Raw genomic sequence first — 24,009 nt, forward strand, 5'->3', positions numbered from 1 at the left:
GAGTATGTACAAGAGAATTCGTAAAGAAATAATAAGGTTACACGAGAAACGCAAAGAAGCACAAGTAAGCGAGAAGGAGAATGACTCTTCTACTGAAGAGGTAGAGGACGAGAATCCCGCCAGAATAGCGTATGTAGGTAGAACTAGACTTTCCGATCACCATTTACGCCTAGAACACAAGACAGTTTTTCATCACCCAGCACCAGAACAAGGTTCTCTAGAACAAGTATTTCAAGCTACCGATCACATTCTGAAATCACGAATCGGTTATAGTGAGTTAAGTACTATGCATGAACAAGAACTAGCCCGATCAGCAGTCCGATGGATTACTGATTCTACCACTTTTCCAGACGAAATAGTGGCACAAATGTTTCTGAAACTGCCCCCAGCCGAGCAACGACTGGTGGGTATGTATATGATCCAGCACCTCATTACTCTGTATGAGGGTCAACACTCTGATCCAGGTCCGTTACACGATGTCCTGAACGAGTTACTCCAGTATAGATGGAAAGGTCTAGGTACCGATTTAATTAGTGTCATTCTAGAACAGCGCCACAAATATAGTATGTTTTTGAACCCGCATTTTGTTCATGTCTCACCTCCAGAAAGTAAACCCTTTTACATAGACAGACAGAATCCGTTACGAGAAGTACACCCAGTCAGGACAACAGATGGTGAAATGCAACGAGTGTTTGTTTACACCCCGATTACAAAGATGGAACTCTTAGAGATGAAGAAATTAATTCCCTGTCATGACAAAGATCCAGCAGGGTTCCACCGAGAATTAAAAGACATGCTCCGTATGGGAGAATACACGTATCCAGATATAATTAAAATGCTAAAGGTCCTGTTGCCCGCAGGGGTATATGAAAAACCCAAGGAAAAAGAATGGGAGGTGGGAGAGAAAAAGATCGATTGGGCAGTTCTAGAAGCTGAAGATAAGATACGAGTACCAGGTACCGGTCTTGGAGAGAAATGTAAAGAATTACCAGAACTGTTGATACAAGTTTTGCCAAGATTATTAGCCACTAAAAAGGAAGACTGGGATGCAATCTCAGCATGTAAACAGAAACAAGACGAAGACACTAGTGATTTTTATTCTAGATTTGAGAAATGTTTTATCATAAACAGTGGCCTCAAGACAAGTAGCGAGTCATACCCTCATCTTTTTGTTACTAAATTAGTCGAGAATTCAAGTCCACAAGTTAAGAATCGAGTTTTGAAAGTCGAAAGTACCTGGCAAGCTAGTACCCCGTCCCAAATGTTACAGATGCTTCAGTATCACCAGAATAGAATCAGAGAAGAGCAAGATCATGAAAGGAAACGTATGAAAGACACGAAAATGAAAGTACTAGTTGCACAATCTGTTCCACAAGACAGTCAGAAGAGGGGTACGAATCAAGCCAGTCATCCTGCCGTTCCCGTTAAAGGGACCTGCAATTATTGTAAACAGCCAGGTCATTATATAAGCGAGTGTGCAGTTCTGAAACACAACATAGCTACTGGTAAGACTAAAGAAAGACCACGTCCGCCTAGACAAGAACAAGTTTCACAGACTTCTCAGTCACAGAATGCACAACAGACAGTTCCAGCACCGCAGCCTATAGCTGCAACACAGCATGTTACACAGCAGATGTACCAGTATGCACAGTCCGAGTATCCAGAGTATCAGCCATATTCATGAAACAGCCTAGAGAGGGAGGTAGGCTTGCCTCTCATCGAGATTCCTGTAGATCAAGAAGGTCCCTATGTTCATAGTCAAGTACTAGGGAAAGACAGAAAGTTTCTGATTGATACAGGGGCAAGTAGGACCACCATTAGTCACGCCGAAGTTCCAGGGGCTCCGCTCTCAGGCTCTAGAAATGTTTCCCTTGGATTTTCAGGAAAGCCTATTGTAAACGAAATATCTAAGCCAGTTACTCTAGAAGTAGGTCCATTGTCCCGCACTACTGATCTATTACTTACGAAGTCATGTCCAGAAAATCTGTTAGGTATTAAAACACTGAAATAATTAGGTGCAGTTATTTGCTGCTCCCCAGAAGGAATACGACTGTTTTTACGTGACTTCAAGGGTCACTATATATTACGAGATTTTGATCCGAGATTGTCCAATGTTCCGCAGCATCTATGGGCGCAAGGTCCAACTGATGTAGGTTATATGCAAATCACACCCCATCGTGTGACTCTCAAGCCAGGTGTAGTGTTACCACGAATCAGACAGTACAGATTGCCACCTGAGGCTGTAACAGCCTTATCCAAAATTATTGACGAGCTCATCGCTCAAGGAGTAGTTGTAGAAACTGACTCCAATGTATGTAATTCTCCGATCATTCCAGTCATGAAACGTACTGATCCAAATGCACCCCCAGTATATCGATTAGTGATTGACCTTCGAGAACTTAATAAATGTATTATTCCTCAGTACCCAGTTGTCCCAGATATTTCTTCCCTATTGACAGCCATTGATTCCGAAGCTTCATTTTTTACAGTCATAGACCTCAAGAACGCGTTTTTCAGTGTCCCCATTCATCCAGACAGCCAGTTTCTTTTCGGATTTTGTTTAAATGGAAGGAGCTATATGTTCACACGCGCTCCTCAAGGTTTCACAGAAAGTCCTAGTATTTACAGTCAAGCACTTAAGAGACAACTAGACAACATTCACATGCCAACTGACACTGCCCTGCTCCAGTATGTCGATGATCTACTGATCACAGCCCGTTCTGAACGTGCTTGCGAGCGAGCATCACTTACAGTCCTGTATTTCCTTGCCGAGATGGGGCACAAGGTGTCCCCTTCGAAGCTTCAATTCTGTGTCCAGCAAGTGATCTACTTAGGCCACTTACTGTCCAAGAGGGGTAGGCAGTTGACACCTGACCGTATCCAGTTAATAGTGAGTCTTACTCAGCCCAAGACCCAGAAGGAGGTACGTGCTTTTATCGGCCTTACTTCTTATTGCAGACAATGGATTCCTCAGTATGCATTTCTAGCCAAGCCACTGATACAGCTAACGACACAGGAGGCAGCCGTATCGACTGTCCTCCCTTGGACATCTGAACATACACTTAGTTTCAATGAGTTAAAGAAAGCTTTATGCCAAGCTCCAGTTCTAGCTACACCGAACTACAGTAAGCCTTTTACACTTTTCGTCACAGAACGGGAAGGTACAGCATTATCTGTTCTCACACAAGATCAAGCAGGACAGTACAAGCCCTGTGCTTATTTCTCGAGCACACTAGATCCTGTAGCCCAGGCTCTGCCTGCGTGCCTCAAGTCAGTTGCAGCCACAGCACTAGCTATCAGACAAAGTGATTCCATAGTATTAGGACATTCCTTGACAGTACAAGTTCCACACTCTGTGGAAGTTCTTTTAAACCGAACACAGACTCAGCACTTGACAATTGCACGTTTAACAGGTTATGAATTGACACTGTTCCAGCCACACATAGAAATCAGACGCTGCAACGTTCTAAATCCTGCTACACTGTTACCATCAGTTAATTCGAATCCTGCCACACACGACTGTGTGGAAGTAGTTAATACTATGACTAAGCCAAGACAAGATCTGACAGATATTCCATTACCAGATCCCGACCTGACACTTTATGTGGATGGTTCATGTATGAGAACAAGTACAGGAGAACTAGTAGCCGCGTATGCAGTGACTACTGACACTGAAGTTATAGAAACACACCGTATTGACACCCTGTCTGCTCAAGCAGCAGAGCTAGTTGCTCTGACCCAAGCCTGCATACACGCCAAGAACCTGAAAGTCAATGTTTACACAGATTCACGCTACGCATTTGGAGTCGTACACGACTTTGGAGTGCTCTGGCAGGAGAGAGGTTTCATGACTTCTCATGGAACCAAGATTCAGCATGGTCTCCTCATTCAAGCTCTGTTAGATGCCATACATTTACCGACAGCTATCGCTATCATGAAATGCAAAGCACATACGAAAGTTACAGACACTATTTCTCAAGGTAATGATCTAGCAGATCGCACAGCCAAGCTTACAGCACAGACTCCAGACATTCCAGTTAATCCGACACAGACACATACTCCAGAACCGACTACCTGTATGACAGTTAAGGACCCTACTCAAGATGTCATAGATATCCAGTTACATGCTACTCCCGATGAAATCAAGAAATGGTCCGAACAAGGAGGGGTCCAGACAGATCAAGGATGGGTAACGGAGGGAAAAGCCACATGGTTTCTCCCCGACTCCATGGTTCAAGTCATTATCAATACCGCACATAGTCCAGCACATTTAGGAGAAAAAGCTATGTTAGACAGTATCCAGAACATTTGGTTCAACAAGCATTTACGAGCTGCAGCCAAGCAAAAAGTCCGTACCTGTATGATATGTTGCCAGTTCAATCCAGGTAAAAGTGTCCCGGTGGAACAAGGTGGATTCCAGCCTCCTGACCACCCTTTTGAAGTCCTCCAAATGGATTATATTCAGATGGAGCAATGTCGAGGTTTCAAGTATGTCTTTGTAGTTGTATGCGCTTTGTCCAGGTGGACAGAAGCATATCCAGTTCCAGATTACACAGCCGCGACCACTGCCAAGCAGTTGGTTCGTGAATTCTTCCCCCGTTATGGACTCCCTAGAGTCGTATATTCTGATAACGGCCAGCCATTCTCATCTGAGCTTATGAAACATATTTCCCTTTTGTTAGGGTACCAGTGGAAGTTCCATTGTGTACGCCATCCTGAAGCAGCCGGTCTCGTAGAGAGACATAATCAGACCCTGAAAATCCGCATCGCCAAAATATGTAAAGAGAAAGGCGTAGACTGGCTAGTAGCTCTGCCAGTTGCTCTGTTTTATATGCGCATGGTCGCACATTCCAGATCAGGTCTGTCCCCGTATGAGGTCGTATTCAGCCGCCCCCCTAACATGTGGGGTACACCTAGACCCCGAAGTATTACCGATGTTTCAAGTAATATGCTGACAGATTACCTAGCTTCCTTGATGTCTGCCCTCAACTCTTGTCGTTCACAGGTTGCTGCCGCATTTCCAGACAATACCGAGGTGGCACCGCATGAAATCGTTCCCGGATGCATGGTTCTTGTGAGGAACTTTGATCGTTCAAGTCCGCTGGAGCCCCGCTGGAAAGAACCCAAACAGGTCCTCCTGGCCACCCGTACTGCCGTCAAGCTGGAAGGCAGGAAGGGCTGGGTCCACCTGTCTCATGTGAAAAGATTTTTTGGACTAAAACCTGTTACCAAGAACATTTCCGAGGATTTTAAGGATTGCCAAAGTACTATTCTTAAGGACTGTCCCGCAAAAGACAATGATACTGAACCCTCCCTGTTAGAGAAAACTCCGCAACAGGAGTATAAGAAAAAATTAAGGTCTAGTAAAATAAGTCAGCCAGTTTGATTGTCTAAGTCCTCCCCTAGGTGAAACGGTTAGACCGGTTTCTGACATGTATATAATAGACCCCCACAGAGAGAGAGTTAGTGAGAACTCTAAAAGTTGCACTATTATTTTATGTTTTCTGCTATATCTCAGCCTTATGATTACCTGCACATGTTATGCATTTTATTTGTATTTTCCAGTGTCTCATGTAAATAAGTCTACTAATGCTACAGTAGAGCACACGTTTAGTGATCTACCTCCTCATGAACTCTCTTATCGTCTCGCTATGCGAAATAATTCCTTTGTCCGCATGTTACATTATTCACACCAGACCAGCAATGCCACTAATTGTTGGGTGTGTGGTCGACTCCCCCCTTTCCAGACACCGAAGGGAGTTCTGCCACTCTTTCCTTATCCATTTTCACATAATGGTTCGTGTGGAGCATGGTCCACGTTAACGTCATCCTCAACAGATATGTCTTTTCTTAACAGTACATGTTTCCCAGACAAGCAAGGTCTTCCCCACAGAACAGGGTTAGATCTAGAAAATGAAGTTTATAATTTGGGTAATTATTCTTCGAATTTTATGGTCCTGAATGTTCAGTCTGATACTACTCCAGACTTACCTGCTATATCAGTATTACCAGTTAAAGGCGAATTATGTGTCCGAAAGAATGGTTCCGTACATGTAGGCCATAGTGATTGTACTACTATTGTCAAGTATAGTGACAGTAGGAAATCTATTTTCAAAGCTTCACGTCATTCTTATTTTGTTTGTGGTCAGACCGCATATGTCCGTCTGCCCCTCGATTGGGAGGGAACCTGTTATATTGCCTTCCTACTGCCACCAGTTTTTCTAGCCCCACCTGACTATCATAGGAATTCCCACCTAGTACATACTAGACACAAGAGAGACCTCCCGATTGTCGATTATACTGAAACTGCTCTAGAGCAATACATAGATATCAATAAAGGTGTCTTCCCTTATTTAGGTACTGTCGTGAATAGTAAACTGATACGTAGATTAACCAGAACCCTCGAAGCAGTAGTGATTGAGACTACTTCTGCTCTAAGTAACTTAACCGAAGAACAATCCTTTATGAGAATTGTCGTGCTCCAGAATCGTCTCGTCCTTGACGTCATACTGGCCGATAGGGGCGGGGCCTGTAGAGTCATCGGATCTAGTTGCTGCATTTTCATTCCTAATAACGCGCCGTCTGTTTATTCAGCTATAACCAGACTCCATAAAATTGCCCATATGTTACACCAAGATCCAGGCACCTGGACATGGTCCGGTTGGTTCTGGAATATAATTTCCGCCTGGGGATGGAAAGTATTGTCATTTCTAGGTATTGCAGTAGCGATCATATTCAGTTGCTGCCTTTGTTTACAATGTGGCCCTGCGATTTGCGGCATTTGTGCTACCTCTTGTATTCCTAGTCCCAAGTCCCGTTCTAAATCCCGTTCCAAGAAAATTCGAGACGAACAAATGATACTGTATGAAATGATAGATGGTATCATGAATATTGATGTTTCCTGATGGAAACGTAGTGACAAGGAGGGAATGTGGAAAAGTAAATTTTGCCATGTTCTGTGTCCCTACGTGTTCCCCATCTTATGTTATGTGTGCATGATTAATATGCATATGTATCCCCCATGTTTGATTAAAGACGCAATTACAGTTGTGTCCATCTCTAATATGCCAGTTTCCAGTTCTCGTGAAAGCTACGAGTATTAGGCCTATGTAAAGTTACGTTGCCACGTTTCTCAGTGTGCACGTTATTTCATTATAAAGTCCCCGTTTCTAGGCCTCAAAAGGGCCCGGACACCAGATTCAGCTTCTGTCTCCTGAACCCTCGCTGAGGAGCGATACAGCCCCCACCTGTATCCTCGACCCTTCACTTACTTCCTGCCTCGCAGTGCCCGGCTCGGCCTGGCTCTGCCTGTTAGTCTGCCAAGAGTATGTTATGATTCTAGTTATCAGTCCAGCCCTCCTTCTCTGCATTCCTAAGCTACTGAATCGCATCAATAGTTTCCGTCATTGTCTAGCCTTTACGTCTCCATGTAAGAGAAATACTGTATTAATGGTCATTTAATATTCTTCATCACGCACTACATGTAGAATAATGCATGCACCAGTCTTAGAGTCTGTTAGCCTCTCCCCTCCTGACTCTTAGTTTATATCAACATGTCCTCTAAACATTAGATACTAGATAGGGTTTAGGTACATGTCGCCCTGACTCTCCAGACTTCAGTCTCTGCTCCTAGCACAGAGTTCATAGCCCCCAGCTTCTCCTAGTAACACGTCATTGTCAGTTTGCGCGCACCATTAGGTTAGAGGTCCCGGCTCCTTAGGTAGCCCCCTCCATGTTTCCGCCCCATTTATGACATACTCTGTTACGTTTACATCACATGTCCATGTATACGCCTCTTGTTACACCCACTTTCACCCTTATCTTTCGCGACTGCTATTGACCACACCCACTGCTCCGCCTACTGTAATTCACTGTAATGCAATTGTTTTAGTATATATACTTGTGCACTGTTATTAAAGTTGTGCTAGCTAGCCATCCCAGATCTTGTCCGTGCAGGTTGTCCTGTTCCTGTCCTTTATGCTGTATTAAACCTGCAAACTCCTACTACCTCGAATCTTGACTCTTATTTATTGAGCTATCTGTTATTCATATATTCATTCAAAAATAGAGGTATTATTTATTTATTTACCACAATGGTAACAGAGTAACTTTGAGGATTCACCCCGGAGAGCCAATCCTTTCTCGATGATATACCAATTTGACTTTTTACTAAGAATTCAATCTGCTTGTACACCTAATGATTTACATTTGGGTTGTCTAAACATATAACGTGGAGGGAAAATATATTTAATGTAATGTCTTTTTTCTTGACACTGCTGTTAGACTCTTCCACTGCTGATCCATCTCTTTATATCACCAGAGAATATAATTAGACCTCTTTTTATGGGGACCACGTGCAGTGTCTACAGGTCAGATGGAGCAGGGCCAATAGAAAGGGGGTTTGGTTGTAGCTTTGTGCAGACGAAGGCGGTGGTTTATGAAATAATTGGTTTATTATGCTAAAATGTACCACATAAATCAAAGTGGTACAGAGTCAACCACCTAACAGTCCTCCGAGCATCTTCTCGCCACCTCCCTTCATGCTAATTTTCAGGATAAACTTTACCACACTAAGGTAGTAGATTTGCTGTATCTTGGATTTGACAGTCCCTCACTGAGCATGTGAAGGGTGCCTTAGGGGTTTCCATGAGATTGGAGAAGAGCACTGTACTGTGTATAAGCAGCTGGAGAGAGGAATGGTGGAGCGTCTGGTATTCCACGCCCTCGGTCTAGAGTTCATGCCTGAAAGGTGAAGCAGGAACTGATATTTTGCAGTGCAGCACTGCAGAACATATGCTGGTAGACAGAGATGAAGAGGTCGCTACATTATAAAGTCTCCTCTATCAGAGAATTGTGGAAGTGCCTATTTCACTGCTTGGGATTCAATCAGTTCCTGGGCCGAACTGGGCAACCATAAGCAGCCCGGCTAAAATGGTCTAACCATCCCTACTCCCTTCCTCTCCTTGCACAGTGTCTCTCTTTCCATCCATCCATTCTCTCTCCATCTCTCCTCTCTCTCTGATCGCTTTCTCGCTAGCGTCCCCCTTCCTCCCTCTCTTTCTCTCTCTTGTAGCTTCTCTTTGTCTGTTGTAATTGACCGTGGCGAGCTGAGGAAAGTGATGGAAGCACCAGGAGTGGCCCTGGGCTTTCAAAACCTGCCTCCCAGAGCTCAGTCCAGCAGGGAAATGCTCTGTGAAATAAAAGGCCTGTCTGTTCCTGATCTCTTAAAAAGAAAAGGGGATTGTCAGCACTCTCCAAAAATGTAGGCCCCTTAGCATCAAGGACCTCGGTGATAAGGTACCAATAATCCTTGAAACCTGCTGCACTGGCGAATGGAAATAGGCTAGACACCACATACAGCTAATTGTGGATCTTCATCCCGTTGCTTTCGACAAGGGCTAGTTAACCGTGTATCTTCAGCCAGTAGTGTGGCCTTTCCAGCCACTATCCATATTATTGACATCATATGGTTTCCTGTATGAAAATTATGAATCTACTGTGAGTTACAGGATTTGCCAAGAAAGAGAAATAAATGATATATCTGATCAATACATTTTCTCAAGTTTCATGGTAGATATCTTTCTTAAGCAATCATATCATATTATATTATATTATATTATAATATATTATATTATATTATATTATATTATATTATATTATATTATATTATATTATATTATAAGAGGCCTAAAGCTTCTCTAAAAACACCTGAAAGGGAAGTAAAACCCCAGCTTGTCAGCAGGATTATGTTGAGGGACCCATATGGGGAATACAATGGGCTGTACAAGCCTTCACATTTATTATCTGTATTTTGTAGTCTGATCCCTGTGACCTTCTTTACATTTAGTGTTTTACAAGCTATCAATCTGTAGTAGTTTAGGATATAAGGGAGCATGTGTCTTGAAGTTTCTGATTTTCAGTGACAATGCTACCCAATGTCTTACATGTTTGAACAGTTGCAGTCCTAAGGACATTGTACTTTTATCTCTCTGAAATTGGTTCTACTCTCAGTGTGCACACTATTAGGACTCATGCTTTCATGCATGTGATTCCACATTAGCATCTACAATGCTGTGATTATTTGTGTCAACACTGTGGCTAAGTAACTGAACCTGTAAGGGCCTGTTGGTTGGGCAGCGGCCCAACCAGCACTGCGCAATGACCCCTGTAGTTGAGAGGATCTTTAGAAAATAAAAATGCATACAAAGTATTCTGATGTATTTAGAACAAGACCATGAAGGTAAAACGTCTGAAATGAAATTCAGAATTTTTAGTGTGCCCTTTTTAAAATGTGTTTTTTCAATAAATGCAGCAGCAGCTCCTCCGCTATGTATGAGGAGCTTTGCCCCCCCTCCCAAAAAAGGGCAGGAAAGGAAAAATAAAATGACTTGTATTTAAAGTTTAGGACACTTTAATATTAAAGATAAAGTTATCTATCTATTATAAATACTATAATAATGCTACCATGGGTGAAATCAATGTAACCGAAAGTTATGCAAGAGCAATGTTCACACAAGCTACCATATATCAAGTGTTGCTTCATGGCTGTGACAAACGTTGACATCTTTGGCTGAAGCCTTTGATTGGGGCCGGAAGGACATTCCATATTCTATTAAAATGTAGAGCACTTAATAATGAATACATTCCATGCCATTAAATGTTAAGAATGTCTCTTAAATTCTAATTAAGGTCAAAGTGTTTTCACCAAGTTAAAAGAGCAGACCTGATATAATGGTGGAGTCCTAGGCACCTTCGAGCAAAAAAGAAACGAAATCTTTAATCTCAGTACCTCAAAATAAATTGAATAAAATGTGCTATATCCAGATTGTCGCCTTGACTGAAGCAAGGGTTTTGGTACCTAGATGAGTGCAAGATTGGCATCCACTTGGGCAGTGCATCATTTGGGGCAATGGAAGCTTTGTTTTGATGGAGGTCTCAGCATACACCTGGACTTGTTTGTCCTATGACCAGTCTTTATTTTGTTAACAGACGTTATTCTATAAAGAAGACCATAATTGCTCAGGCCCCATTACACTGAGGCCATCGGGCAACCATTGTATTCAGATCCAGTGCTGTCCTGGATAGACAAGTTCTCATCAGTCTGATACCTTCATCAATTCCTGCAATGCACTCATATTACAATTTTCATTGGTGTCTCTCAGTGCTGTAGATAACCCGTATACACACTCTTCCTGAGATCTGTACATACAGGTTATAGCAGGTTATGCGTCTGTGTCGCTCTGTCTAATGTATTTACTGCTAAGATCTTGGAATGGCAAAAACCAAACTGCATTGTTAAGTATATTGTGGTAATGTGAACCAAATCTTGGTTCAATTCGTGACTGCAACCATGATTTGGGTTGCATCAGTAATTTCAAATCTGTTCAGAAAGAGCTACAAAACATGTTAATTTTGAAAAAAATATATTGGTGCATTAATATATCAACTTGATTTAGGTTTATTTGTGATATTTTGAGATGACATTAAGAGTGGTTTTTTTTGCTGCTAAAAAAACACAGGATCCCATTACTGAGTTCACCATAGGCTCAGAAGGAAATCAGCATATATTTTCGATATATAGTCACTCAGAAAGATTATATAATGTTGCCTTTGCCTATTAAAAAGACTTCAGGAGACAAACAGCAGGGTTTCGAGGTACTCATTACCACCATCCAACACCTAAATGTGTTTGCTATGTGAGATTGTAACACATTGACAACAAAATAGAGACTTTAAAGCTACAGGGTGTTAAAGAAACTATTTGCAACATCTAAAGTGGTCTCACCAAATATATCACTCGTCTGACTAATTAAGTGCTCTTCCTTTTAGTGTTTTGGTTTGAGCAATTACTAGGTGTAAATTTATTTTTGTCCTAAAACAAATGGATCATATGATGATGATAATAATGAAGAAGAAGACTACATTTTCACAATGAAGCTGAAACCTGTGAAAAAGTTACATGCAATGTTACATTTTTCCTAACTTCTCGCTAACGTGTGAAGCAATGCCTAGTGACAGTTTTATGGCTTTTACAGAATCTGACTGATACATACCACTTCCTTGAGGATTTTCTCCACAATTTTTTCATCTTTCAGGTTATACACAAATCTGGTGGATGGGGCACTCGCCAGCCGATGAAGCTTCTCTGCATTCGATCTTTCCTCTGCCACATGGGACAGTCCTACCATAAAGAATTTGATGCCATTGTTTTTGGCATTGATGCTGGCGGTCGAGATGTCCGGATTCCTTGGGTGATCCCTCCCATCAGTCAGTACAATGGCCACCTTCACGCTGTTTTGGGTCCCTTCCGTCATGTACAGTTGCGTGAGGTTGGTTATCGCATAGGTTGTGTAGGTCCCATGGCCGATGTAGGAGATGGGAGCAATGCGTTCTTTGAAATTGTCTGGGCCTTTCCAGTCTCGGAAAGATTGCTCCGTCAAGACAGTGCTACTGTACTGGATCAAAGCCATCCTCCAGCTGAAATTGCGCTTAGATGGCAGTTGCATTCCTTTTAGCCAATCCACTGTGTCTGACACAAACTGTTTTTCTTTTTTGTAGGCACCAGCACTTTCTGAACTGTCCAGTGCAAATGTCAGTTCTAGGATACAGTCTTCATCTGGAATAAAATTATCAATGAAGAGACTTGATTAGATAATACGAAACCATGCCCAAACACTGGTAAACTTAAATCTGTGGCCATTACCCACACACAAACATGATATTAAGCGCAATTGACTAATATTTGCTTTTGTGATTGATCCTGTTTGGCAGAATATTTTGATTTCTAGTGTGTTAACTACCACATGCATTCATTGCAATACTATAAATGCAAATTTCATGAAGTCTTTGGGATTACAGGCAAGCCTTACAGAAATTCCATACATTTACCTAGATTACTGAGAAGGGGATATTTGTCCACAGCATTTGATATAAGTGCCTTAGGTTTAAATCTTCTAGCTCCATTTTTTTTGTCTTCACTGAAGTTCTGCGCAAAATGTGTCTGGCACTCTAATAAGAAGACGAGCCACCACACAATGGAAGGCATGTTTCTCCTAAACAGAAAACAATAGAGAGAGATATTGATTAAATATGTTTCTGGCTTACAACAACATGTTCAACATTCCTTGGCTACACCAATTATGAAGATAAGAATTCTTCTTTCAATGGAGAAGACAGATTTTTTAATAATAACAAATAGTAGATGATCCGGATTTGAGAAGGCCACCTAGACAAAGACTGTATGTACTTATCTATATGCTGTCTATGTGTGTGTTTAGAATTAACAAGGAATGTCAAATTAGCCTTAATTGTTAGTCAGGGCAGTCATATGCTGTCTATGTGTGTGTTTAGAATTAACAAGGAATGTCAAATTAGCCTTAATTGTTAGTCAGGGCAGTCATTTCAGACGTTTCACCATGACCCCAACATGATCAAGGGAACGCCTAATAAATATCTTACCAAGGAACATCTACACAATAGGCCTATTCCATTACCTGTTTTTCTTCTTTGAATTTATCTTAGTTTATTCTTTGACGGTGTATTCCAAATAAGGGAGGAGATCTCCCAAACACATTTCCATTAAAGTGTGCAACACTTTTTATTCTTGCAGAAGACTGAGAAACTCTGAAAGACATCTTAGAAATGTCATGCTAAAGTCTGAAGCCTTCATTCTCTAGATGAGTTTGAGCCATGAACGAAAGCATTTAAGTTTAAAATAGCTCAGCCAAATTGTTGTGTAGTAGCCATGATCTGAAAAAATGGAGAACTACCAATTATAGTCTGTGAACAGCTAGGGTCAGTTTAGTCTGTCACACATTGGCCAATCTGGTCTGCTCCACAATTAAAGGATGAAGTCAGTGTTGCTACAGATGTGGGATAAGATCATAAAACATGAGAGCGAAGGGAAAGCACCCTTAGTCATCTTGTTTACCCTGCCTGCAGCTTCTGACACAGTATTTACATTCTGGCTCTCTTCTATTGATTCAGTCCAAGGAAAAACCCTGGAAAAGTGCACTGTAAATTTTGGCCATGAGGCAGGAAGAGCAGGGATAGCAAAGAACTCTTTGCTTGGGTGTAATTTTCGAACCAGCCAAAGATATCCCCTGACCTGCTATGTTTAACATCCATTTAACTTTGGTGATTGCCTTTTTCAGGGATCCAAGAATATAGCTGCAGTCTCATGCAGACAATGGTCGGCAATATTTCACCATTGATGGACCTGTCGTTAACTATGCAACCCTAATAAAAATGTTTGTGAGAAAGTGTTGATGTAGAACTGGTTGCTGCTACATGAAGGAAAAACTAAGATCATCAATATAACCTCATACCATTAGAAGCATTAGGGATTCGACTGACCTTTACCAGCCTTATATTTGACAAATCACACTCTGTCCCAAGAATAAATGTTTTTCATTGAATTTGGAACAAGCGGAACAGATTCTCCTCCACTTCCCTCTCTCACATAAGTATGGTCTCTAGGTCTGGCAATTTTAAACAGGGGAAATGTAAGAGTGTCTTGCTATTGATCCCCATGGCATGGCAGTCAATAGTAATTAGAAACCCTGGTGACTCTTTATTGGACCATGGTAATGTACTGTATAATAGTCTTTTATAGAAGGGCATCTATAAGCTCTATCTGGTGCAAAATGTGGCTGTCCAGATGGCAGGGAATTTTTAGGAAATATATTTTATTTGCAAATGTATTGTTTGCTAGGACCAAATTTAAGATCTAGTGCAAGGTCCACAAACATGTTTATTAGGAGGCCCATAGTTACCACTTTCAGATTCTCCATCTTTATAATTGCAGCCATCATTTGCAATTAAACATCAAAATTGTTCTACAAGTACCTGGAAATAATTGCAGGATAACCATTGATGGTTCTCATTTGGATATAAATGTTTGGATTAAATTAGTTTTTAAATCTCTCTTTTCTGTAAAAAGGTGAAGTTAAAGTATCAGTAATGCTACAGAAATACACATGGTTCCTCAACCCTGCATGTTTGTACTTAAACAATTGAATACTTGAGCTGTTAACATTCTGAGGATCTGATCTGGTATTCTTTGCTAAATTCAATCGAAGTCGAAACCCACTTTGCACCCTTTATCCAATATATTCCACTGCCACAATGATTAATTTGCAGAATGGCTGCATCTTAAGAGACCAGAGTAAAGTCTAATTTGGGAAAGTTGTCCTTAACTTGCCAAAGTTTGCAAAGAGGGACTTAATAAGAATGGACTCTCTCTTTAAAAGCTGCATCTGTACAATGCATTGTTATGTAAGATGTGTGTGCCTGTGTTGTTTTATGCTTCTCTCACAGTATGTGTATTTTCTCAAATATGGGTTTATAAAAATATAACTTAATTGGATGCCCTTATGAAGCACAACAAAAGTTAGAAAGTGGATGATTGAACACATCAGTTGAAAATGCAACCCTGGCCGGATGTGACCCAGACCAATCTGCAAAGGTGGGGTATTCTCTCTCCATAATACAAGGAGCACGCCGATCAATGGCCGACCCTACGACATGCACTTTGAGTAACTCAAACAAGAATGGTAAGATCCAAAATGAAGCAATTGTGTCTTTCATCAGTCAGTGCAAGAATTCCGCATGCAAACCCTCAGCTTTGTTTCCACAGGTAGATTGCCTGCTAGACTCTGGTCAGGATCCAGGTGTGACTAATAGGTCTGACCTTTAACCACATTGCAATGCAAGGTATGCATCCTTGAGGGACCATGCAGACACACTTCTACTACCCTGGTTTCTGAAGTTGCAGATATACTGGGGCTGGAGATATAGTAGATTAATCTTGCTATGATCATAGGCCATGCGTGCTCCTTGCAACTCGCACAAGCAACTCTCTTGAAAAAGAAAAGCTGATGTATGGATCAGTTGCTCTAAAATACGTGCTCATTTCAATCGCAGCAATAGAAATAAGTTTCAAAATGTACTGTGAACTCGCAGTTCACGTTCTGTACATAAACAATATGAGTGTGCAACATGCTTAGAGCCTCGTTACGAATCCAATGACAAAATTGGGTGGTAATATCAATCCCATTAATACCATGATTGGGTGGTATTAAAAACCCGATCACAACCTAATAATAGTATGAGGTCCAGAATGGGAAATTCCATTTTGAACCTGGTAATACTAAGCTATGTACTGCAGGTTTTTCCAAAAGTCTGAGCCCTTTTAGCTCAAAAATTCCACCTACTGTAAGGTGGAATTTGTGACTAGGAAAGCAAGTGTTAGTACTGGGCACAATGAATCAATGAGGAAATTTATAAAGTGCTCGGCTCATTGAATAGAGGGTCCCGGCACTTAAGACATCCAGAGGTCAACTTGCTACATCATTTTAGACCAAGGCAAAGAGAAGGTCTTTAGTGCCTTCCTGAACAAGTGTTCCTGAGAGATGCTCTTAAAAGCGTGGGGCAGCAAATTCTATTCCTTGCAATACAGCATTGATAAAGATTGGTCCCCACATTCGACTTTTCGAAAATGTAGCACTCTAACTTGGAGCACCGGCAGGGTCCTAGGTGGCGGGTTGGATGATAATGATGGATCCTGTTTATCAAATTCTGTGGTCCCTGTTTAAAGAAGGCTAAAAGCGAAAAAACAATGCCTTGAAGAGGATCCTCTGCCTAATAGGGAGCCAGTGTAATTCATATTTCATACAGCTGTCTAGTGACTGACTCCCATCTGTGAATGCCAGATTAAGGCATGCTGCCGCTTTGTGTGCTGTTTGCAGTCTTTTAATCCATTTATCAGGGATATCCAAGTACAATATGTTCCCTACAGTCCAATCTGACAGTTATTAATGTGTGGACAACTGTCCTGTCGAGTGTTAGTGTAACAAATCCAAGACATTTCTAATTGAACACAGCAAGGCAAAACGGGTGCCAGCTACAGAAAGGATCTGAGAGTTAAAAGATAACTTATCGTCAATCCTGATTCTAAGGTTCTTAGTTACAGAAACTGGTGGGGGGGAGTGGAAAATCCTCTGGCTGACAGTCATACACCTCCTTGTGACTTACTTGCCCAAAAAGAAGAATCTCGGTTTTACATGCGTTAAATTGTAAGTAGCTTTCTTGTAGTCAATTCAACACATTTAACAGAAATGAATAAACAATGGAAAATATGTGTGTCATGGTGGAAACCAAATATAAGGAATAGTTGGGTATTATCCACCTAGAAGATAGCAATCCCACTGAGCGACTCAAGAAGTTTGGCAAGAGGTGCCAAAAAGATATTAAGTAATGTGGGCCTAAGCGACGAGCCCTGTGACACCCCAAACGTGAACTGCTTACTAGATGACTTGTAGGGAGCCAGCCAGATAGCCTGCTCTCTTTCCTCCAAGAAAGATTTTATCCAATTCCAGGGCTGGGATACCTAACACCGCTATCTGCTGTAGAAGAATTGGATGGGAGACGGTATTAAATCTGGCAGATAAATCAAGCTAAATAAGGACAGTGCCTTTGACTTCATCCAAAGTTACTGTAATGATCTCAGATAGGTGAAGGAAGGCTGGCTCGGTGCTCACAATATTATTGGGTGTGGTAAAACTTCACTGTGATACCCCATCTGATCATGCTGAGTAGTACTATCAGTGAAATCCTTCCAACAATATCACTCTACACTACTTGAAATGGGTGTCTTAGTAACTATTCAGAATTTTGTATTTTCTTTACAGAAGCAGGGCCATGAGATGGGGGGGACAGCAGAAGCAATATCCCGAGGACCCCAAAGCTTCAGGGTCTTGTGCTTATACGTCTAATTTTATTTATAGGTTTTCAATCAAGCCTTCTCTGTTTAATGACTGATATGCTGCTGGATTACACCAGGTGCACTTTCTCTAGAGGATATAGCTTTTGTCAAAGTAGAAACAGGACATCATCGTATATGGGGCCCTGCATGAATGTTTTGACGCGGGCCCCACAAAAACATATGACATCCATGTCTAACAGTACAGATATTTTCTTTTGTTTAGTTTTTTAACTTGTTCAACAGTGTTTACCCTAGTTGATTCTCTCTTTCCATGTTGTTCTTCATTGGCTGGTTCCAGTGGTTCTTTGTTATACACCAGCACATTCTATTTCTCTTCTATTTGCCATTAGCTGAATCTAATTCTCTTGCGTTCTATCTGGATGATTCCATTGCCCCATGCTGTGTGTGCTCTTCCTGATTCTCTTGAGTTGTACTTGCCCTCTCCCATGCAGTGTGTCCTTTCTGTTCTACATCGGCTGATTCTTTCATCCGAGGTTAGGCATTTTCGCTCTTACTTTTTCTCGCTTTACAGGCCTGTTACTGCATGCAGGTTGTGTTCGTTGACTAATCAATCAGCGTCTTGCCCCGGTATGAGATCCTGCTTGTCCACATTTACCTCATCACTGTAGCAGCAAACCCCATCTCTTTTTATGTTTAACTCCCAAACACGAACTATTGCAGGCTGTACTTGAGGCGTTTGTCCCCAATAGGAACATTAAAAGGAGTAGTGCAGCTTGTGTTCGAATACTTGGTGGAATAAGCGCCTCGTCAGGTAGGGGAAGTAGGCGCTATTCCAATTCAATCATATATAAATAATGTTCAGTACTTTGAAACTAAGTGAGGAGGCCTTAGTTTCACATGGGCAGAAGGGCAGAAAGTCAATGTTAATTATTTTTTTACACTCAGCCTCTTCTGCTCGAAACGTTTGTGCAGAAAAGAGAATGAATGCCCTCTGGACACAGCCAGATAGTACCGGGACAAAAGCGGATACGTGTTTGGAATGCCTGTGAAAGCAAGTAGGAGGATCACAGGCAGTGCTGGCTATCTGTAGTTCCTAGTACTGAAGTAGCTGTAGAGGCTGCGGGACAAGACTGAGGTACGACAGCTGAGCTGTTGAGCGTTCTCTATTAAGGAAATGGCTGCATGGGTGTAATGGGCCTTAAAACAAGAATGGAAACTGGCCCTCGGCCACGAGCTCGAGAAGGAAAAAAGCAGGTCTTGTTGATGCATTGGGGCCCTCAGAACCCTGGACCCCGGTGCCACTGCACCTGCTGTACTCCTGACAGCTGGGGTCCTGATTCAGGGGTCCATATAGAGTGCTGTTTGTAAGTCGTAGTACTGAAATAGCTGGGGTGCTGCAGGACAAGGCACATGTGCACAGACAGCTGTTTGGGATTCCTAGTACTGTAATCAGTGTAATAATGGAAATATAGAAGTGTTTGCACTCACTCTTCAGAGTACTTGCTTGCTCCTGACAAGTGCCAGTACTCTCCCATCAAATGGGTGCTGAGTGCAGAGAAGTGCAGGTGCTCTCCCTTTCAAATAAAAGAAGTGCAGGTACTCAGTACCGGACAGTACCTGCCCATTTAAAGCACTGATTGCAATAGCTTGGGTGCGGTAAACTTCAAGAGGTAAACTCTCGGTGGCACAGCACACCTTCTACTAAAGGTGGCAAGATGGTGGTGGGGGCCGGAGGGTTTAATCTCCTAGATGTTGCCCCATCGTGAGCATTCCAGTGGATATGAAACACGGGCTCCTCAGGGAGAAGAAGGAGGAGAGAACCACATTGCCTGCCAACTCCCATGGAAGTCATTCGAGAGACTAGACTGTAAGACTCAAGCAATCTGAGTTGGAAGGCACAGGCCCTGGTTCTTCTGCGTCCATGCCCTCCAGAGCCGACATGGGCACTGCTGCCTGCGGAGCTTTATCCATAGGCAATCTCCTTCCACTCTCGACTCCTCACCGCAGGTAGGGTCCCCCAGGGGTTAGTTTGTTGTAGAATACGTGTGGCACCTCAAGCTCTGCTCAGAAGCCCGCGTCCGGCAACGGCGAGCCGAATACCAAGGCTGGGTACTCCTGAATCCATCTCAGACCTCTTTAATGACTACCAGACACTTTCTGGTCTTTTTCTAAGGTTCCTGTGTTTTTCCTTGGTGATTGTTTTTCCATCTTTCTCTTCCTCCTACTTTCCCCTTTGTGCCCCTTTCTTGCTCTTGGGAAATATCTGATGAGATAAAATAGGCGCTAGTCCCCAAAAATAAGTGCTGGTGACATCACCAGCAACCATCGGCTCAAATTAATCACGGGGGTCCTCCCTCAAACCTCTCTTATATGAGAGCCCCCACACCAGGTGCAACAGAAGAATCACTTCTGGGTTCCCTCACAAGTGTTGAAGATAAATTGATGTAAACTCTCGGATTTAGGTGGGCCGGGTCCTCCCAGTGCTCAGTACCAGCAGTTCTTAAAAGCAGGCGCTGTGACTGGTCCTGGTTGGGCTCTCCATTTCTGCCCTCACCCTTGGTGGAAAAAATCTTAACTTTGCAGCAGTACCACTCTTCTCTGCTTTAGATGTAACTTCCAAGAGGCTCTTTTTAGTTCTTTCACAGTCTTATAGTTTCAGAACTGAAGCATTTTCAATATTATATACAGCAAAGCCATAATTGTTGCTTATTTATCTCACCCAACTAAAAACCACTGACAAAGCCAATAGTCCTGGCTTAGGTAGGCATAATGTTATTTGTTATATCATAAAACTAGATGCAATGACAGAAACATATAAAATACCAGTCAGGCGGCACACTATGCTAAGCACAGATTTTTAGTTTGGGCGTTTTAAGCCACGCCCTTAATTAAATTGGCCACGCCCTTTTGAGAGACCCCCCACCCCCAGTTTTTTCATCCCACTTAAAGTAAAGACCTGTGTAAACTCGAAGAAATTGAACATACATATTTTATCATTGGCAACCCCCTGGATCTGTAGAGTGATAATTTCTGTACTATGAGTGAAAGACCAGCCAATAAGAGGGATGCACATTTATTTGCTCAAGCAAAGGGGGCAATGTGACGAGCACGAAGGAGCATGCAGGATATGTAATTCATGGTCAGCAACACAGGTGTCCTTGCTCATAAACTCAAAAATGGAACAGTCATTTTTTTGTAAAATAGTTAGCGCCAGAAGCAAGAGAGAAAGGGGTGACAGAGTAAATACAGGGGTGAGAGAAATGTAGGGGCCTGAGTAGTTAGTGAGAGTAAGAGCTGACATACTGCCGCTTTAATCTAGCACAAGAACGCCATTTTCCTGGGTATTTACACACATTATAAATTCCTTAAAACAATCAATCAATCTACCAAGCAATCGATCTATGCATATTTAGCGTCTTTTTATTTCCGTTAGTGGTGGCCCAGATTTTAGTTGGCAGCTCACGCTTCTGCTATATCTGGATGAAACATACATTTGCGTCAGCGCAACGCTGCAGGTGCTCATTCATAGCAGCCCGCATATCGCAGTTCATCAGCAAATTGACGTATGCGTCATATTCAGCTGCCGTACTGCGTCACTAAAAGCGGAGGGTGAATAACAAATAAGTACGGTACTTCCAATTTTCTCCGCCGCTTACATTAATATATATTTTAAATACCGGAACAGGGGGTGCAGCCTATGATGAATACATGTGATTTATAGTCTCAGGGGGCATTCAACACATTATGCGTAGGCAGAGGGGCACCATCTTGCATAGTCTCTGGCTGGCCCGCCCACGTGCCCATAATATTTTAAATGCAAGAAGAGACCCATAACCGCACACCTCCTTATTGTGCACGGGACAAAAGATCAGGGGAATGACAGGAACAGGAGACGTATGGCGCGAAAACTGGCACGATTTCTTGCTTTCCTGTCCTATGTCCCATGTCGGGCCCGAGTTGTAGGGAAGTCAAAGGCATGAAAACCACCCTCAGGGCAGCCGCAGCACCTTGGCCTACCCTGCCCTCCTGCGCGGATGTGGCACTTAGAATCATGCTCTTTAGCACATTTAAGGCACAGGTGAAGAGCAAAAGGAAACCACAGCACAACATACTGCCATTTGCCAGTTTGCTGCTAAATCTACCGCACACGTACTTTTATTTCATGAAGCCTTAATGCATATATTTCTAACTTTTGCTCTCTTTAGGTCCTCTCAGGTGACGAGGGACTTCGCTGAAAGGGCCACATCGTATTTTGCTTCTGAAGCTAAACTATTAACCGCCGCAATCGACGAGGGTCGCTTATGTGGGATTCAGACATAGTCACAGTCGTGGACGCGGTGGCCTTTCAAGGCCCAGCTTCTTCCACACTGAACATGGCTTTCACGCGGGACGACTGTGCGTGCCTAGGATGCCCCGTAGTTCACCCTCCAGAGGCAGACACCTGCGCCGACTCGAATGAAGCACATTTTTGAATAAAGAGCGGGCTCCGGGGCACTCTACCACTTTGATCAAAGTTAGCCTCCAGTGACAGCTGCTCTGCTAACCCCAGCCCTCCTTACTGGCCCCACGTCATTCTAGCTGCTTGGGGCTGGAGAGGTGGGGTGTGGCGGGGGTGCATCAGCTCACTCTTCTAACCCCAACTCTCCTTACAGTCTCCGCACCCTTTTAACTGGAAGGGGGTGGTTGATAGGGGGAGGGGGCATTATTTCACTGAGCCAAGAAAAAAAAGGCAGGACAGAGGAGGAAGCACTACAATTCATCAAAACCAACACTATATACCACGTATCAGGAAACCAAACTATTTTTTAGATATATACCTGACAATAATCAGTATCAAATGCGTCACCTGCTTAGAGATATCCGCCCTCTTTTTCTATAGCCTTAGCACACCCTGTCTACTCACTTACATTAATAACAGGTTTTCCTGGGGAAGTTTGACTTCTCCTTCACTCCTATTCCCGGATGTTGCTTTTTTCGTGTTTCAATGGCGCAAGCAGACCAGCTTGGTCCCTTACACAATGGCATTAATTCCAGTCATGGCCCCCATGACCCTTTTGTGTGGCTTCTACAATTAAACTGGGCAGCTGAGAGGAAGTTTTTGGCTTAGGGTGGTCCCATCAAATTGCTTGCTCATGGATATATTTGATTGATCGTGAATAGGCACTCCATAATTCTACAGTTCCATATACAGTTTACTTGTTCTTTAAATGACAGGGACACGGGGTGTGATTGCAGAGTTGACCCGATGAGCAGACATTCCAAACAATTAAAACCACCTGGATGCTTTGATAAATCCTTTCAATGCTCACGCCACATTTACCTAATAGCATTTGTACTCAAGAAAGAATGCATTGTGATTTTTAACATCTTATTTAGTGAATCTACTTATAACGTTAACCTTCAGTTCACAGACACTTCAAAACCATACAATATATACATATATTCATAGCTCAATCACACAACTAGATAATCACAACATGCAGCAAAATGATTAAACGAGAATCCCCACAACTAAACTACAACAAATTAAAATTCAATCTAAAAATACTCACTTAAAACTTGTATTTATCTGAACACCTTGATTGTGAACTCTACGCGTTTTTAAGATTGAAACAGCATTGTGCTAAAATCAAAGAAAGACACTAATGCTCCCAGAAATGTCCTCTCCAAAGCTCCCCCCAAGCTGAGGGCAGAGTGAGACATGTTCGCGCCCCTACAGTACCTCGGAGCTGTGGTCCCAGTGCCTCGGAATGTCTGTGGCGGGCTTCAGTGCGAGGAGGGCAGACGTGCCGAGTGAAGGCTGTTGTTAGATGCCCGGGGAAAGCTTCCCATGTTACAATACAGCCTCCTCCTCTCTCTCCAGGGTTCTGCACCGCTCACCCACCAGGCTGTCCTTTATAAACGGAGGCGGGACCACCCTTTCAGAAGGGGAAACAACAGATTCCAAAAAATAGGAGGCCCTGCAAAGAAAACGTAGTGGGACGACCCCGGCTGGAAGTAGAGAAAGCAGCCACACACACGCACGCAAACACACACCCACACACCAATTGTAAGCACTGTCTTTCTTTGGTAAATTATGGGCCCGCAATGGCTATCTGTCTGTGTTCTGCACATCTTTTTGTTAGTACTTAGGGAATGATTGTATTTTTAAGGGGTACAAAAAGGCATCTATTTGTCACTAAACTGAATGGATATTAAAATAAATTGGAGGAAAAAATGGAACACACCTGTATAAGTTAAGTAGAGCCATTGGGTAATCAGGATGTATGCTAAAAGAAGCAAGA

General features: G+C 42.6%; 1 protein-coding gene across 1 annotated transcript in view; it reads right to left on the minus strand.

The window, feature by feature from the left end:
• LOC144823260 (uncharacterized) overlaps positions 1-23,576 on the minus strand; it is a 277,122-nt gene extending 253,546 nt beyond the window's left edge. The window contains exons 1-3 of the mRNA XM_078681614.1: positions 23,448-23,576; positions 12,889-13,052; positions 12,054-12,616 (exon numbers count right to left, since the gene is read on the minus strand). Coding sequence (XP_078537740.1) covers positions 12,054-12,616; positions 12,889-13,045 — 720 coding nt within the window. The 5' untranslated portion in view covers positions 13,046-13,052; positions 23,448-23,576. The remainder of the gene's footprint in view (positions 1-12,053; positions 12,617-12,888; positions 13,053-23,447) is intronic.
• Between the last annotated feature and the right edge of the window lie 433 nt (positions 23,577-24,009).

The sequence above is a fragment of the Lissotriton helveticus genome, chromosome 3_1 (genome assembly GCF_964261635.1).
Source record: "Lissotriton helveticus chromosome 3_1, aLisHel1.1, whole genome shotgun sequence".
Classification (NCBI taxonomy): domain Eukaryota; kingdom Metazoa; phylum Chordata; class Amphibia; order Caudata; family Salamandridae; genus Lissotriton; species Lissotriton helveticus.